General features: G+C 43.0%; 1 protein-coding gene across 3 annotated transcripts in view; it reads right to left on the reverse strand.

Moving 5' to 3' along the window:
* Positions 1–1,011: 1,011 nt before the first annotated feature.
* Positions 1,012–14,758, reverse strand: part of TSEN2 (tRNA splicing endonuclease subunit 2) — a 50,436-nt gene continuing 36,689 nt past the window's right edge. For all 3 annotated transcript variants that reach the window (XM_040491937.1, XM_040491936.1, XM_040491938.1), the window contains 5 exons: positions 13,628–13,766; positions 5,894–5,930; positions 5,052–5,163; positions 3,943–4,032; positions 1,012–3,007 (listed from right to left, as the gene is read on the reverse strand). In XM_040491937.1, the coding sequence (XP_040347871.1) occupies positions 2,948–3,007; positions 3,943–4,032; positions 5,052–5,163; positions 5,894–5,930; positions 13,628–13,766 (438 nt within the window). In that variant the 3' untranslated portion in view covers positions 1,012–2,947. The remainder of the gene's footprint in view (positions 3,008–3,942; positions 4,033–5,051; positions 5,164–5,893; positions 5,931–13,627; positions 13,767–14,758) is intronic.

Raw genomic sequence — 14,758 nt, forward strand, 5'->3', positions numbered from 1 at the left:
ATCTGAATATCTGCTGTAACTATTTACAAAAAAAATGGTATATTGGCTATCCAAATACAAAACAATGAGTATGAGTCGTCAGCAAAATCACTCAAGTTGTGAGTGTCCAGACCACACGGCACGTGCTGGTCTTAGCTGACTGCTCCATGTTTGTGCTGTTTAGACGTGTGCTGTATGGTCGCATCATTTCCCCCGCTGTATTAAGTAAAAACGTCTCTTGTGGGACTGGAAAAGCCCAAGAAGAAAGTAGGTGATTTTTTTTTTTAAACTTTACTTATTTGAGAAAGAGAGAGAGCACGTGAGCAGGACAGGCAGAGAGAGAGAGGGAAAGAGAGAATCACAAGCAGGCTCCGTGCTGCCAGCACAGAGCTCAGTGAGGAGCTCAATCCCACAAACCGTGAGATCACGACCTGAGCTAAGATCAAGAGTTGGACACTGGACTGACTGAGCCAACCAGGTGCTATTAAAGTATGGGAGTTTTAAAGGCCCAAGAAATCCCCTTTATTAGAAAAAAAAAAATTAGAAGTGATAGTTGAGAAAGGTGGTCACATAAAAGATACAGTCTTGGCCAAGTATGTATTCCTTCTTTTTTGTGTATATATTTTTTGCACTGGGTAACAAAACAACTTGTAAAAAGTGCTGGTTCCACAAAGTTTTGCGGCGTTCTTGAGTGTGGTGTGCTGTTATAAAGCCAGTGAAATTCTTGTATGGAGGGTGCATGGCCAGTCAGCGTGATGCTACTGAGCACATGCTGGTACACTGGGCAGCTTAGACACCTTGGGAGAGCTGAGAGAGAGGATTTGGTGAAGAATTCCAGTTTTAAAGCAAATCTCGGAGGTTTGAGATTTAAGAACCACATAAAACATGCTTGGAAGAGAGTGGGTGAAGCAACTTCTCTCTAAGGCGGCAGCATCTCCCCACTGAACCACAGCCATTTGTGAAGGTGGTTTTATCACAGAGCAAATTTCCAATCTTGCTGAACCTGAGCTTTTTTTAAAAAAAAAAAACACATGCCATCTGTTACATTTATTTCAGAAGGTAAGAAAAAAGTGCCAGGACATAATACATCTAAAGACAAGCTAATACTGCTTTTAGCTGGTAACTGTGAGGCTCATGTAACCCAAAACCTTTGCTGGTACATCATTCCAGAACCCCAGGGCCCTTGGGAAATGCTGAAGAGTGCATGGCCCACTGCAGCATGTTCAGACGGTGTACATGAAGGGGGAAAATCTTTCATACAAGGCTTGTTTAAAGATGGTGCTTTTGGACATCCTTCTAGAACTTTCGTTTATAAGTAGTATCTGCGTAGTCTTGTGGCTTTTCTACATCTTTACTGTAGCCTTTACATGAAGCCTTTACAGTTTAAGAGTTTACATGAAGGCACATTAGCAGATGATAAGCAGGTGATGTGGGTGCTCACAGGATGACAGAACTGTGATGAAGGATTCACAGAAGAGTTTTTACCATCAAGGCATATGATGCACTGATTGGGTATGGAGAGAAGTGTCACCACAAATGACAGATGAAATGGGGAAAAAAATAGCGCCTGAAATTTTTGCTGACTTTCAGGGTTTTAAAAAAGTGATGATATTTGAAAGCCAAGTCTCTGACTCTGCTAAGGAGCCTGGTGAGAGCAAAGCGGGTAGTAAAAATGTTGAGCTACTAGTATCGCTAACGTACAGCAAAAAGGCGTATTACTGAGAGGCTCTTTCAAATTGGTAATCATATTGGTCTGCATCCGAGGGAAAAAGAGGAGCTCCCTTATTTGAATGCCAAATCTTTAAAATGTAGATCATGCAGATCTAATGCTTCTGTTGCGAGAGCAGGATCATGATGTGAACAGAAGCACCATGTTCAAAAATGACATCAGTGGAATCTCAGGCCGCCGGAAGCTCCGAGACCACACGTCACAGGAACGCAAACATTCCAGCTCTCACCGTCCACTTCCGGGGTATGCAGTGTCAAAGAGAAGACTGCCATTGTCTTGAATTTGGACACTGGATGAATCTCACACACCTGTTTCCCTCAGGCTGTCACTGGTTTCCCTCCTGCTCATCTTCCCCTCCACCCCTGCTGCCCTGCAAAACCTTCACTGGTATGTAACCAATATGAAAAAGGCTTTGTTTACTGAGTTTTACTAAATGCTAACTGCATTCATTATGTATCCTCATACATTATTTCACTACCTATTTTTATTTTACAAGCAAGTTCACTGAAGCAAGATGCAATTTTTATCTAATACTGTATAATACTGTGGTGTACTGGACACAAATGTGTCCATCAGCAAGCTGAGAGTTAATGATTAGGTGATGATGTTTTTGAAAGGCTTTATGATACAGAAATCCTGGACAGATAATAAGTGGATTTTCCAGGGTTGAGTAATTGGTTGAAGTTCTTAGAAAAGATGAGACACATCATTTTTTCCATTTAACATACTGGCACACAGAGTCTTATAATCCCCAAGTCTCCTTTCCGGCACACTCTCAGGGACACACTGGATGTGAGTAATGAGATGCATGCGTAGAAAAGAGTTTGGGAAACTGTACCGTGTCACATAAATGTAAACTACTGTCATTGTCAGGTAAAATCAGAGAGTAACAGAATTTCCCTGTAGCTGGAAAAGTCCTCTTGGAACTCATCTAGTCCAATGTGCTTACTGAATGGGTGAGGATGCAGGCCCACAGATGAGAAATTCAGGATCAGTCAGGGTCAGTGACTTACTCAAGAACAGAATCTGAAGGCCAGCAAAGGGCTCTTTGTTCTCCCCTGTGTCATTTTATCTTTTAAAATACTAATTGCTTTTTGGTGATGGGGGGGCCATGCCCTTTAGAACTTTTCAATTACTGGGCGATTATAGTAAGAGGACTTGTTACCTCACACAGAACTTGGCTTACTGTAGGACACTCAACAGTATTTGTTGGTAAATCAGAATTCTGAGGTTGAATTGTTAAAGTTCGTCTTGGTCACTTCTCTCTCGTGAAGAAACCCAACGGCTTAGAATCACCTCCTGCAACCAATCAAAATAAAAAGGTGACTGAAAGTTTCAACATCAGAAATGAAAGAACATGCTAGGTGTGTGACATCACAGTAACATTTCACAAAGAGTTGTCTGTATAATGATGACACCTGTTCCTATTCCTTGTTACTGAAACATTGGAGAAAATGTGAAGGCTGGCAGTACACACCTTATACGCAAATACTACCTACCATAATCACACAAAGATTTTAAAAGCTAAATGTGCCTTGGCCTTGGTATCCCACTGGGACATTTCAGGAAAAGGAATCTGAAAGCTAGCACGAGAACCAAATCTGAGATGTATCCGGGTATGCATCTGGTGTATCCGGGCTGGCACTGAGAAGGGAGAAGTGGATCTGGGCTGGCATTTTAGGAACAGCTAACCTAGTGGGCACAGGCAAGACAAATTGGATGGATGAGGCGCTAAGGCCGGGGAAGCCGAATGGCGACTGGTGGGGCTGTAGAGGGACCAAGTGGTGTGAACAAGGAGATGGGGTGCAATGTTAGAGATGAAAGAGGACGAGGATGGCTGCATGTGGGGGAGGAGTCACAGGCAGACAGGCAGTTACTTGCAGAAATAGCGAGTAACCCTGGGGGACAGCATGATGAATGTGGCAGTCTTGCCAGAGAAAAACTCTCCAGGAAGACTGGGACCTGGGAGAGGCTTGGCTGGGCGGTCCCAGGCCGCCTGTGAGAGCAGTTTCAGCTGAATGGTGGGGATGGAAGCCAGATGACATTGTAGGTAAAGCAGCAGCAGGAGTTAAGGGGGACTGAGAGCAGGCTCAGTGAGGAGAGGGCCTGCGGGGGCTTCCTGTTACCAAGGCAAGAGGTTTTCCTTTCTTTTCTTGGGATCACGTGTTCCAGAGGACACAATACAGTGGATACGGTCTTTAGGATGCCATGAACTTGTCTCTGAGTTTACCTACCTGAACTTTGATTCGTTTCATACACTCTGGTGACTCCATCTCTTTGTCAGTCATGGTAGAGGGTTTAATCAAATAGCACAGCATAAGTTCCTATTGAGAAACAAAGAACAATCTCCACATCCCACACAATAATAATATAAATTTGGGTGCGTGATCAGGAAGTGCAGGCAGTCTCCATTCCCTCCCACTGAGTGCTCCTGGAAACTCACAAAGCACACCGGTTTCCTCCAGGAACACGAATGGGCCTGGGATCTAACTAAGGACCAGGCCCATACAATGGGTGTAAAAATACTAGAAACAGTACAGATTTCCTATTTCTAAAAGATAAAGCTATTTTTTACAGGCTAAACCTAAGCAGCTTCACCTGTAGACAAGGCAGTTGCCCCCTGGCCTCTGCTGGGCCTTCTGGTGTCACCTCCCACAGCGCCTCCAGCAGCGGTGGGACAGACTCAGAGGGGCTCACAGTCTGTGTTTGGTTAGCAAGTTATTGAGTAACAGAGAACACACAAAGCTTTCATCCTTAGTAGTCCTGGGGTAAGATGAAATTTCCCTCCTATCTTGACGGGAGCAGGATATGGCAGAAGACAAGTCTGGCAGTCAGATGACTCTGGGTCTGAATCCCCATTCTGCATATAAGCTGCATGATCTTGGGTTTGTCCCTTATCTCTGACTCTGATTCCTCACTCTTAGGGATAAGGATACCAACAGGGTGGTGACAAAACATGTACAGTGTTTAGCTATAAATACTAATATCCTTCCTCTCGCTTCAAGAGATCTGCTAGCTTTGAAAAGAAATCAATGTTTTGACTCCTTTGTGAATGTGTGTGAGTAACTTTTGAGCGTGTGTTGACGGCAGGCCCGGGAAGGGAGGCAATGCCCACCAACATCCATCACTAGGGATCTTTGAAGCTCAATTCGTGGTGCTCAGTACCAGAGGGTAGGGGCAGGGAACACGAGAAGAGGTCAGCTTCTAGCCCCCCACCTTTTTAGAACTTCACTGGCAGGAACACTGTGAAGTTCCTACAGATGACTTTTATGATTCTACTACATTTAAGAAAAAAAATCCAAGCATTTAAATGACTTGTGAATGCCAAAGCTGATGTCGTTACCTTGGAGACATTAACTGAAACTCTGCTCAAGGCAGCCAGTGACCTCCAGCTGAAAGGTCTGCGAAGAGAGCCCTCAAAATGGTCGTCGACTAATTCAATAATGACAGAATAACTGGAAGACACACAGAGGGCATTAAAAAGCATGAAATCAACCTCTTTAAAAAGAATAATGCTTGTTCTACCAAGAACAAAGATACAGAAAATAAAACGTACACCATCTCCTCCTAAATTCTCCTACAACGTTATTGGGAAAAATATTAATGAAAAACTCCTACTTTACATTACAAACTTTCAGGCTGATCTCAACAGTGACAAGGAGAGAACAGAAATACTTTACCCAACAAGAAAGCTGTGAATTCATTCAACTGTTTAGATACTCACTGATATTAAGATGAACAATTACTGCATAGATTAACTGAATGTGTAATACTAAAACATATTATAACCTATTTATTACTATGTACATAGTACAACATTAGTGTATAAAGCACAGTTGCAGAGCATCTATTCCTAACAGGCCAAGAGAAACATGATTGTAATTGTTTCTGTGGCACAGGAGGTCACTGGAGGTCAGAAATTTCCTCCTGTCCTTTGAAGCCATTACCTTACTTAAAAAATCACCGCAGGGGCACCTGGGTGGCTCAGTTGGTTGAGCATCCGACTTCGGCTCAGGTCATGATCTCACGGTTCATGAGTTCGAGCCCCATGTTGGGCGTGCTGCTGTCAGCCTGTCAGCACAGAGCCCACTTTGGATCTTCTGTCCCCTTCTCTGTGCCCCTCCCCTACTTTACACTCTCATTCAAAAAATAAATAAAACATTAAAAAAAAAAATCACTTCAAACCTTGCATGGTAAAATGGAGGGCCTTTTCGATACAACACTGCAAAGAAAAAGAAAGAAAATATATAACCCCTTAAAATCAAAATCTTACTGTATTATTGATGTTTTCTCTTCTCCAAAGAGCTATAAATACCCAATTATCTGTACATGGGTAATGTGCAAAATGTCCAGTGGTCTATTTTTAAAACCCAAACTGTTTTTTTTCCCCCTTGGAACAAAATGCAATTAATAAAGCAAATCTGTGGCCAGGACCCAAACATTCTCATCCCACCCTCACCCCACAAATGAAATCCAAACTGAAATACAAGTGATTTGTCTTGCCTCTTGTCTTACAATCTCCAGAGTGAGAATGTGAAATAATGTCACAACATGTGAAGTTCATATAATAACATTTTGTTATTAATTTCACATCGGTGCAATTCAAAGTGCCTGAGCTACTCTGGCTAGGTACAAGTTGACTTGAGTGTTGGTACTAGAGATGAGTAACCATACGTGCCACTTGTGGAGATTGGTCTGCCCTACTGATTTAATCTATGGCGCTCAAAAGCCAGTGCCCAAAAGAGCCTGGAGCAGGGACTCTGCCACGTGGACTCTGGAACTGTGCATGGAATCCTGCAGAGGCACACAATCTGTGGTAGGGAGTAGCTATCTGTTCATCAAACCTATTTCTCCTCTCTTTCCAGGCACATGGCTAGACCCTGTCTCTCAGTTTCCCAAGACCCTTCCATGCACCAATTGTGTGTTTATTCCTTTTTGAAGGTGACCTTGAAAGCCATGTGGTGAAGGCCATGGAGCCACAAGGAAGCAACCTGGGCTCCTGAAGCACCTTTGGGAGTCGACTGGCCCACCACTCAGAGATACTGGTTTTGAATTTCACATGCAATGAAATTGTTAGGCCTCTGAGATTTGGGGTTTATATGTAACTATAGCTGTAAAAATTACCTTTACTAATACACAATTACATCTCTAAGCTTGTGGCCAGTGCAAATCAAAGCAGAAAAACTTTTTATCCATTGAAGAATTGACAGAATTTTCCTTTTTGGCCGTAACAGTACTGTAGCTAATCCCATTTCCCTAAGGCTCAGCAAGCTCAGAGCCAACTTTACAGCCTCAATTAGTAACCCTGTAGGATCCTAGAGACAATACAGCAACCCTTCACCTAGAGTACATTTTCTAGGGTCACATTTCCTTTTTATTATTTTATTTCCTATTTAAAGTATATTTAAAGGATTTGGCAAGCAGCTCAAATTCACTGTGTAAGGGCACAAATTTAAGTAAATACCCCAACATACAATCCTCAATGTTTTGAGACGCAGTGGAAAGAAACCACGTACTGGAAGAAACTTGAATTCAGGAGTTTTGTTTCCTGTCCAGTCTCTGCCATTCTTGGAGGTGTGACTCCAAACAAGTTACTAATATCTCTGAGCCTCAGTGTCCAGAATTACAAAATGAAGAACAAGGGGAAATTGAGACCTTTTCTAGCCCTCAAATACCATTATTTATGATCAGGCACACATCTTGAATCTCATGTGCATCTGGAGCTCTGGAACATTCACAGCTCGAAAGCAGCTCTTACCTACAGGTTGGGTCACTTCAGATGACTGATGATGATGGTAGAGTTTAGAAGTTAAAAGCATGAACACTGACATCAGACAGACTCAAGTTCAAGTCTTAGCAGTATCAAGACGACATGATGATACCCTGTGTTTCAATTTCCTTATTATAAAAAACCTGGTGTAGTGACTGAATGTAGAGGCATTGACATGGTGGCTGGCATAAAGTAAGGGTTCAAAATGTTACCTAGGATAGTAATCATAATGATGACAGCATATTCAGAGGGAAAAGTAAAATTGTTTTTACAAAAATGCCTCTCAAGCAGAAAGATGAAAACTTTGGAACTCTAAGAAATCCTGGGCATTCAAAAATAAAGTCTGAAAGAACGGGGAAATGAAGGGAAAGCTCCTTCTTTTAAGTGAACGTCAGAGATGGCGTGTGGAAGGAACGACAGAATTACAAAATGATGATTAGTGTAAGAAATTAATTCGGGCAACTGTTATAATTATCAGGGAACCAGATATGCACAGTCTCACCCTACACATTACTTGTTAATTACAAAAGGAAAAATGTAATTTTACAAGACATCTGACAATGGTCACTTCGGCCACGTGATCATACAGTGGGACAGCCTAATGTTAAGTACCTCCTGATGGGGCACAATAAATACACAGAACACCCATGCATGCTGAAGAATGGTGAGATGGAGTCTAATGATGAGGAAACAATCGAACATATCTAGAATGTGGGATATCCTCTAGGAGTTTTCAAGAAAACTCAGTATCATGAGAAACCAACAAGGTAGAGAAACCGTTTTAGATTTAAAAAAGCTAAAGAGGCCGTAGTGGGGTGAATCGTGGCCCCCAAAAGGTACGTCTACATCTTAATCCCTGAATCTGTGAATGTGGCCTTGTTTGAAGAAGGTTCTTTGCAGAGACTGGAGTGATAAGCCAAGGGACGCCCGGTGCCACTAGAAACACTATAGACAAGGGACTGAGTTCCCCTACTGCCTCTGGAGAGAGAATGGTCCTGTGAATATCTGGTCTCCAGAACTGTGAGAGAATAAGTTTATGCTGTTTTTCTAAAAAAAAATTTTTTTTAATGTTTATTTATTTTTGAGAGAGAGAGACAGAGCATGAGCAGGGGAGGGGCAGAGAGAGAGAGAGAGAGACAGACACAGAATCTGAAGCAGGTTGCAGGCTCTGAGCCATCAGCACAGAGCCTGACGTGGGGCTCAAACCCATGAACTGCGAGATCATGACCTGAGCCAAAGTTGGACACTTAACCAACGAGCCACCCAGGCACCCCAGTTTCTGCTGCTTTAAGCCCCCCACCCCAGTATGTGGTAATTTATTATGGCAGCCATAGCAAAATAAAAGAGAAACCTATAATACCAAATGTGATAAGTGAACTGTGACTAGAGCTGGTATTGAAAACAAAAACCTCCCCCCGCACAGCCACAAGACACATTTTGGGGACAGCAGAAGAAAATTTAAATTTTCTGATACTTTGGTGATATTGAAAAATTCTAGGGGCGCCTGGGTGGCTCAGTTGGTTAAGCGTCCAACTTCGGCTCAGGTCATGATCTCATGGTTTGTGGGTTCAAGATCATGCTGACAGCTCAGAGCTTGGAGCCTGCTTCGAATTTGGTGTCTCCTTCTCTCTCAAAAATAAAATAAATGTTAAGAAAAATTAAAAAAGAAAAAAGAAAATTTCTAATTTCTGTTGGGTATAGTACAGTATTACCGTTATGTAGGAGAACGTCCCTATTCTTACGAGCTGCATGCAGAAATACTAAGGCTTATATGCGCAGATGTGGAAAATGTGAAAGTATTTAAAAAATTTGACTAGAAAAGAAGCCAAGAGAGTGGTTCAGGAAAGAACCAAAAAGGGAGACAGAAGAAGGTGCACCTCCTTGTTCCGTGAGGAGTACAGAGGAGCTGCTCTAAAGCCTCTCCCTGGCTCAGTCTCTAGGTGGGGCGCCATGCCCAGGACGGTTCCTCTGGGCTCTGGGAATCCTGTAAACTCTGTTGGCTTCTAACAGCTCCCGTCATTCCACTTGTCCTCTGACTTCTAATTTGCAGGCATCTGCGAAATCACATGACCGAACTTAGTCAATGCAAATCCAAAACTGGAGTGTATGGGAAGGAGGCTTCGGAGTAACTAGATCTTAAGTTACATCAACCAGTAGCTGCCTGCGTCAGAAAAAAACAAAAAATCTACACCTTGAGTTGGATTTTCGCTTTCTGGCTGGCAGAGAAGTACCACTCCGTGGTACACGGAGCTTGGACCCAGACAGAGCTAATCTCTGCACCTACTTGCTGTGGGACCCTTGGCAACTCCCTTGACCCTTTTAAACAGTAATTTCCTCAGCGCATTATAAAAGGAGGTGAATGCCACACGCCTCACAGGAGTATGAAGAGTAAATAAGACGAGGGAAGAAAAGCACCAAGGCAAGGTGCCCGGTTGCCATTAAGAGCCAGCAGCTATGGGAGCTTCTGGGTGGGGAATATAAGGAAAGGCTCCCACTTGGTTTCTAGTCTAGTTTTCATCAGTGGGTGATCAAGGTCAAGTAGCTCAGCAGCTGCACTTGATTTGAGATCCATATCACTAGCTCGAGTACCACTCCTAGAATGAAATGTGATTGACAAGATTTATTCAAGGGAAGAGTTTCCCTGATAAGATGTGAATTTCATAAGGGCCCTTTGTCATGAGTCATTACCTCTGTAAACAGAAACAATGGTCAAGAGAGGATGTCCTGGGTTTAACCTGTCTTGGCAGTTCTAGGGTATGTGTGATTAGGTCATCAACCCTCAAAATAATATTGCTAAAAAACAGCAGCCACCGAGGAACTGTGCCCAGAGAAGAGGTAAAGTTTAGGAAACCGTGCCTCTTTTTAAATTTTGTGGTTTTTTTTTTTTTTTTTTTTTTTTTTTTTTTGAGAGAGAGGGACACAGAGAGAGCAAGCGAGTGAGCATGTGTGCATGAGTGAGGGGGTGAGGGGCAGAGAGACAGAGAGAGAAGGCTAGATATCACAACTGTGAGATCATGACCTGAGCTGAAATCAAGAGTCAGATGCTTCAACAACAGAGCCACTCAGGCAACCCTACTTTTTCTTTTCTTCTTCTTTTTTTTTTTTTTTTTTTTAAAGATTTTAAGTAATCTCTATACCCAATGTGGGGCTTGAACTCACATCCCCAAGATCAAGAGTCACATGCTCTCCCAACTGAGCCAGCCAGGCACCCCAGCAAGCTGTTCCTCTCATCCCAGGCTAGCACTGCTTGTGAACCTCTGCTAAAGCAGGAAATGTGAAGACACCCTTCATGTTGCTGCTGGGCCAGAGACCTGGTCTCAAATTAATTATACAAGCAGCCTGAAGTTACATGATATGACCCAGCTGTGGCAAAGGCCTCTGGGGAGTTGGAAAATAGCAGTTGTTTCATTTCTTTTAAAAAAACATCTGTCCTTTCAACCATCCCCATAAGGCAGTTTTGGTTTTAAAATTACTCTTCATTCAAAAATATGGCTTAGAATTGAAAATACATGAGATAAGGTATGCTTAGAAGGCACTCAACATAGGCTCCTGTCCCCTGCAACTTTTTATTTTAGTTTTTATGAAGATGTTTTAAATGTGTGTGTGTGTGTGTGTGTGTGTGTGTGTACGTTATGGTGTTATCCATGTTATATGATGAGCAAATGGAAACTCAGAGAGAAGTAATTTGCTTGAGGTCACACAGTAAAGAGGCAGAGCTGGCTATGAACCCAAAGAGCTCTCTTTACTAGCCCCCTGCCACTTCTCAATGTGTCCCTGCAGACTTCTTGACTGGAAAGTTCTAATTCAAGTTTCACTCCTACAATGAAAACGCTGAAGAAGACCTGCCAAGTGTTTACACTGAGTGGCTACTCTTACAGGAGTATGAAAAGGAGAACAGGGCAGGAAGCCAAGGAAGGAAAATGGGCACATAACTTATTTAAACATCGTGAACTGTGGCCAATACAATTACGTGGAAACCTAGCAAACTAATCTCAAGCTAATCCTGATCATTCGTGTGGTAACCCTGAGTTAGGATATCTGTACCTGAAATCCAGCCGTGGAACAAACAAAAGGAATCATTTATCTTAGAGGAATAGGAAATTCTTAACATTTTGGACTGCAGACACGTTCCCTCCCCGCTTGAGAATTTAGTGAAAGGTTCAGACTCTTGACCCATAAAAACACACCAATCTAAAACACAGTATTTCATATTGTGCTGGGGTTTCCTGAAGACTATCCTATGATTCCAGGTTAAGCACAGTTTAGAGCATTTAAAGATTTAAAAGAATGAATTGGCTTTCTTTGGGTATTTAAAAAGGCTCAAAGCATTTGGAAGGACCATATGACTACAGGTCAAAAGACCTCAGGGGCCGTGACTTCTTAGAAGACCTTTCAGATATATTGACATTTTTTGTCTGAACCTCACAAGTAATTCTGAAAAGCATCCAGGAAGCACCCTCACTTGGGAGGTGAGGAAAATGAGTTTGAGGGACTTGGCAGTGACACTAGTGCTGGGCACGGACCCTAGGATTTATGCCCACTGACCCGGGCCTGTGGCTTTGGGAGCCACTTACACAACGACAACTCTAAATTTTTATCTCAAGGCTGTCCTATGCTCTAGAATCATCTATTCTACAGTATCTCCACTGGACTTACTTAATATGTCTAAAATACGAATCCATGTATGTAAGCATTATCCCTGATTCCTCTTAAATGAAACTCCTACATCCATTCTGTCTGCAGGGTTGGTTGGGCTCAGCTTCCCTAACAAAGTCTATCTGCTTCCATTTTTGCCCCCTGCCCCCCATCCCACAGTCTACCAGTAACAGAGGAGACAGAGAGTTCTATTCACTTAAGTCACTCCTTTGCTCAAACTCTCCCAAGACTTCTAATCACCAGAATAACAACCGGGCCCTACATAATCTGCCCAAGTTTAATTTGCAGACATCACCTCATGTAACTCTCCCCTGGGATCTCTAAGTACTAGACACACTACCTTTATGCTGTTCCTGAGACTTCCCTGCCTCAGGGCCTTTGTGCTTGCTGTTCACTCTGTGCCTACCATGTTCTTTGCTCTTCCCCTGGGATCTCTAAGTTCTAGACACCCTGTTTTTATGTTGTTCCTGAAACTGACTGAGCTCATTCCTGCCTCAGGGCCTTTGCACTTGCTGTTCACATTGGGCCTACCATGTATTTCCCCAGATTCTCAAGTAGCCTGTTCCCTACCGTGGTCACATTTTGTTTGTTTTGATCACATCTTTTCAGAGCCTTTTCCTAACTTTCCTGACTTTCTATCCCTCTACTATGTTTTATTTTTCTTAGTATTTAATAGTCCCTGAAATTAGATTATATATTTACTTGTTTGCTTATTGATCTCCCCAGCCAGAATGTACGCAGCTCCATCAAGGCAGCTCTGTGTTTGTCTCATTCACCTCTGTCTTCCTGGTACCTAACAAGACTTGACCCACAGAAGAGTCTCCGTAATGATCTGTTGAATAAAGTGCTCATCTGGTCCAAAAGCCTTACTTTAAGATAAGAAGATGCAGTTTCTAAGGGCCTGGGCTCCAGAAAAAGCCCAGCTCCATAAGCAACTGGTCCTGGAAACTATTAGGGGCAAATGACCCATTCTCTCACAACTGCAGTCTCTCTATCGGAAAAATTAGAATAATAAGAGTATCCTTTGCTGCTTTAGGGATTAAATGAGATAATCAATTTTAAAATGTTTGACACATAGTAGATGCTCAACAAATGGTAGCTGTGATTATTCTTCTAATTCTGTGATTATTCTCATTTGCTAGATGTGACAATGGAGGCCTAGAGGATGAGGGACTCCCCAAATCATAGGAGTGAGTGGCTAATGAGAGGAGGGGGCAGAGCTGTAAAACTCTCTTCTCAGATTACAGAGTGGTGAGAGAAAAAAACCTGAACACTTAGGCCTCCAGGCTTCTATCCTGGGCTTGCCCCTTAGACTTCCTTTCCACTCTTCCTGGACAAACCCTCCACTTCAATCCAAATATTCTTACCTAAGCCAGAAGGAAAGCATCACCTTAGAAAAAAATGAGCAACAGTACATATAACCAATTCAGTTTTCACCCCGGGATCTGCTGCGAACCTTGGTTCTCGCACCTACCGAGTCAAGAATTACTTACGTAAATCTGTCCCATACTTCAGTCCCACTTTGGGAACCCAGCCCTTGCTTCGGAAGTAATGGTATGCCATGTACGTAGTCCTGAATGTGGGCTGAACTATGGGGAAAGCTTTCCAGAGCTTCAGGATCGTTAAAGGCTCCTAACGTTTAAAAAAAAAAAAAAGAGGGGCATGATTATGTATGTGTTCACTCATCATTCAGCCAGTGAATGGACATCTACACTAAGTGCGGAGCGGAAGCAGTGAACATGGTGCCCACAACGGAGGGACTTAACAGAAGATCTAGGCCCATGCTGTCCAGTATGGCAGCATCAGACATAGGCCCGAAGGGAGATGTGCCTCAAGGGGAAAATACACACTGAATTTCAAAGACTTGGTAGGAAAACAAGAAAGTAAACTATCTCAGTAAGTTTGGAAATGTTGAGTTAAACAAATCTTGCAAATAATATAAATTAGTTTCACCTTTTTTCTCTTACCTCCCCCACCCACCCTTATTTTTATGAGACAGAGAAAACATGTACACATGTGAGCTGGCAGAGGGGCAGAGGCAGGGAAAGGGGAAGGGGGAGGGGGAAGGAGAGAGAGAGAGAGAGAGAAAGGGAGGGGGGAGAAAGGGAGAGACAGAAAATCTCGAGCAGGCTCTATGCTCAGAGTGGTTCCATGCTTGATCCCATGACCCAGAGATCATGACCTGAGCAGAAACCAAGAGTTGGATGCTCAGCCAACTTATCTACCCAGGCGCCCCTTTTTTTCTAGCGGCTACTAGAAAATTTTAAAAAGGACCCACATGGTTCCCATCTGAGGCTTGTGTTTACTTCTGTCAGAGAGCACTGGTTTGGAGGACCTGGGAAAGGCTGCCCTGAGACAGCAACATCTGAGATGAGGAGGAAGTAGCTGAATGGAAGGGGATGGTGGGAAAATTGGGGGAGGTGGGGTGGCTGTGGAAGAACACTCTGGGCAGAAGGACGAGTGCGTGCCGCGAGCTCGAGTGTGACAAGTCCACCAAAGCCACAAGGCAGCAGGTTCCAAACATTTCACAGACCCAAGAGAGTAGCTACCGTATGTCAGGCCACATTCAGAAAAGCCAAAATGTAATTTTGTAAAAGCTTAAAAAAAAAAAAAAAGACGCTTCA

The sequence above is a fragment of the Herpailurus yagouaroundi genome, unplaced genomic scaffold (genome assembly GCF_014898765.1).
Source record: "Herpailurus yagouaroundi ecotype Mexico unplaced genomic scaffold, PumYag 183, whole genome shotgun sequence".
NCBI classification, from domain to species: domain Eukaryota; kingdom Metazoa; phylum Chordata; class Mammalia; order Carnivora; family Felidae; genus Herpailurus; species Herpailurus yagouaroundi.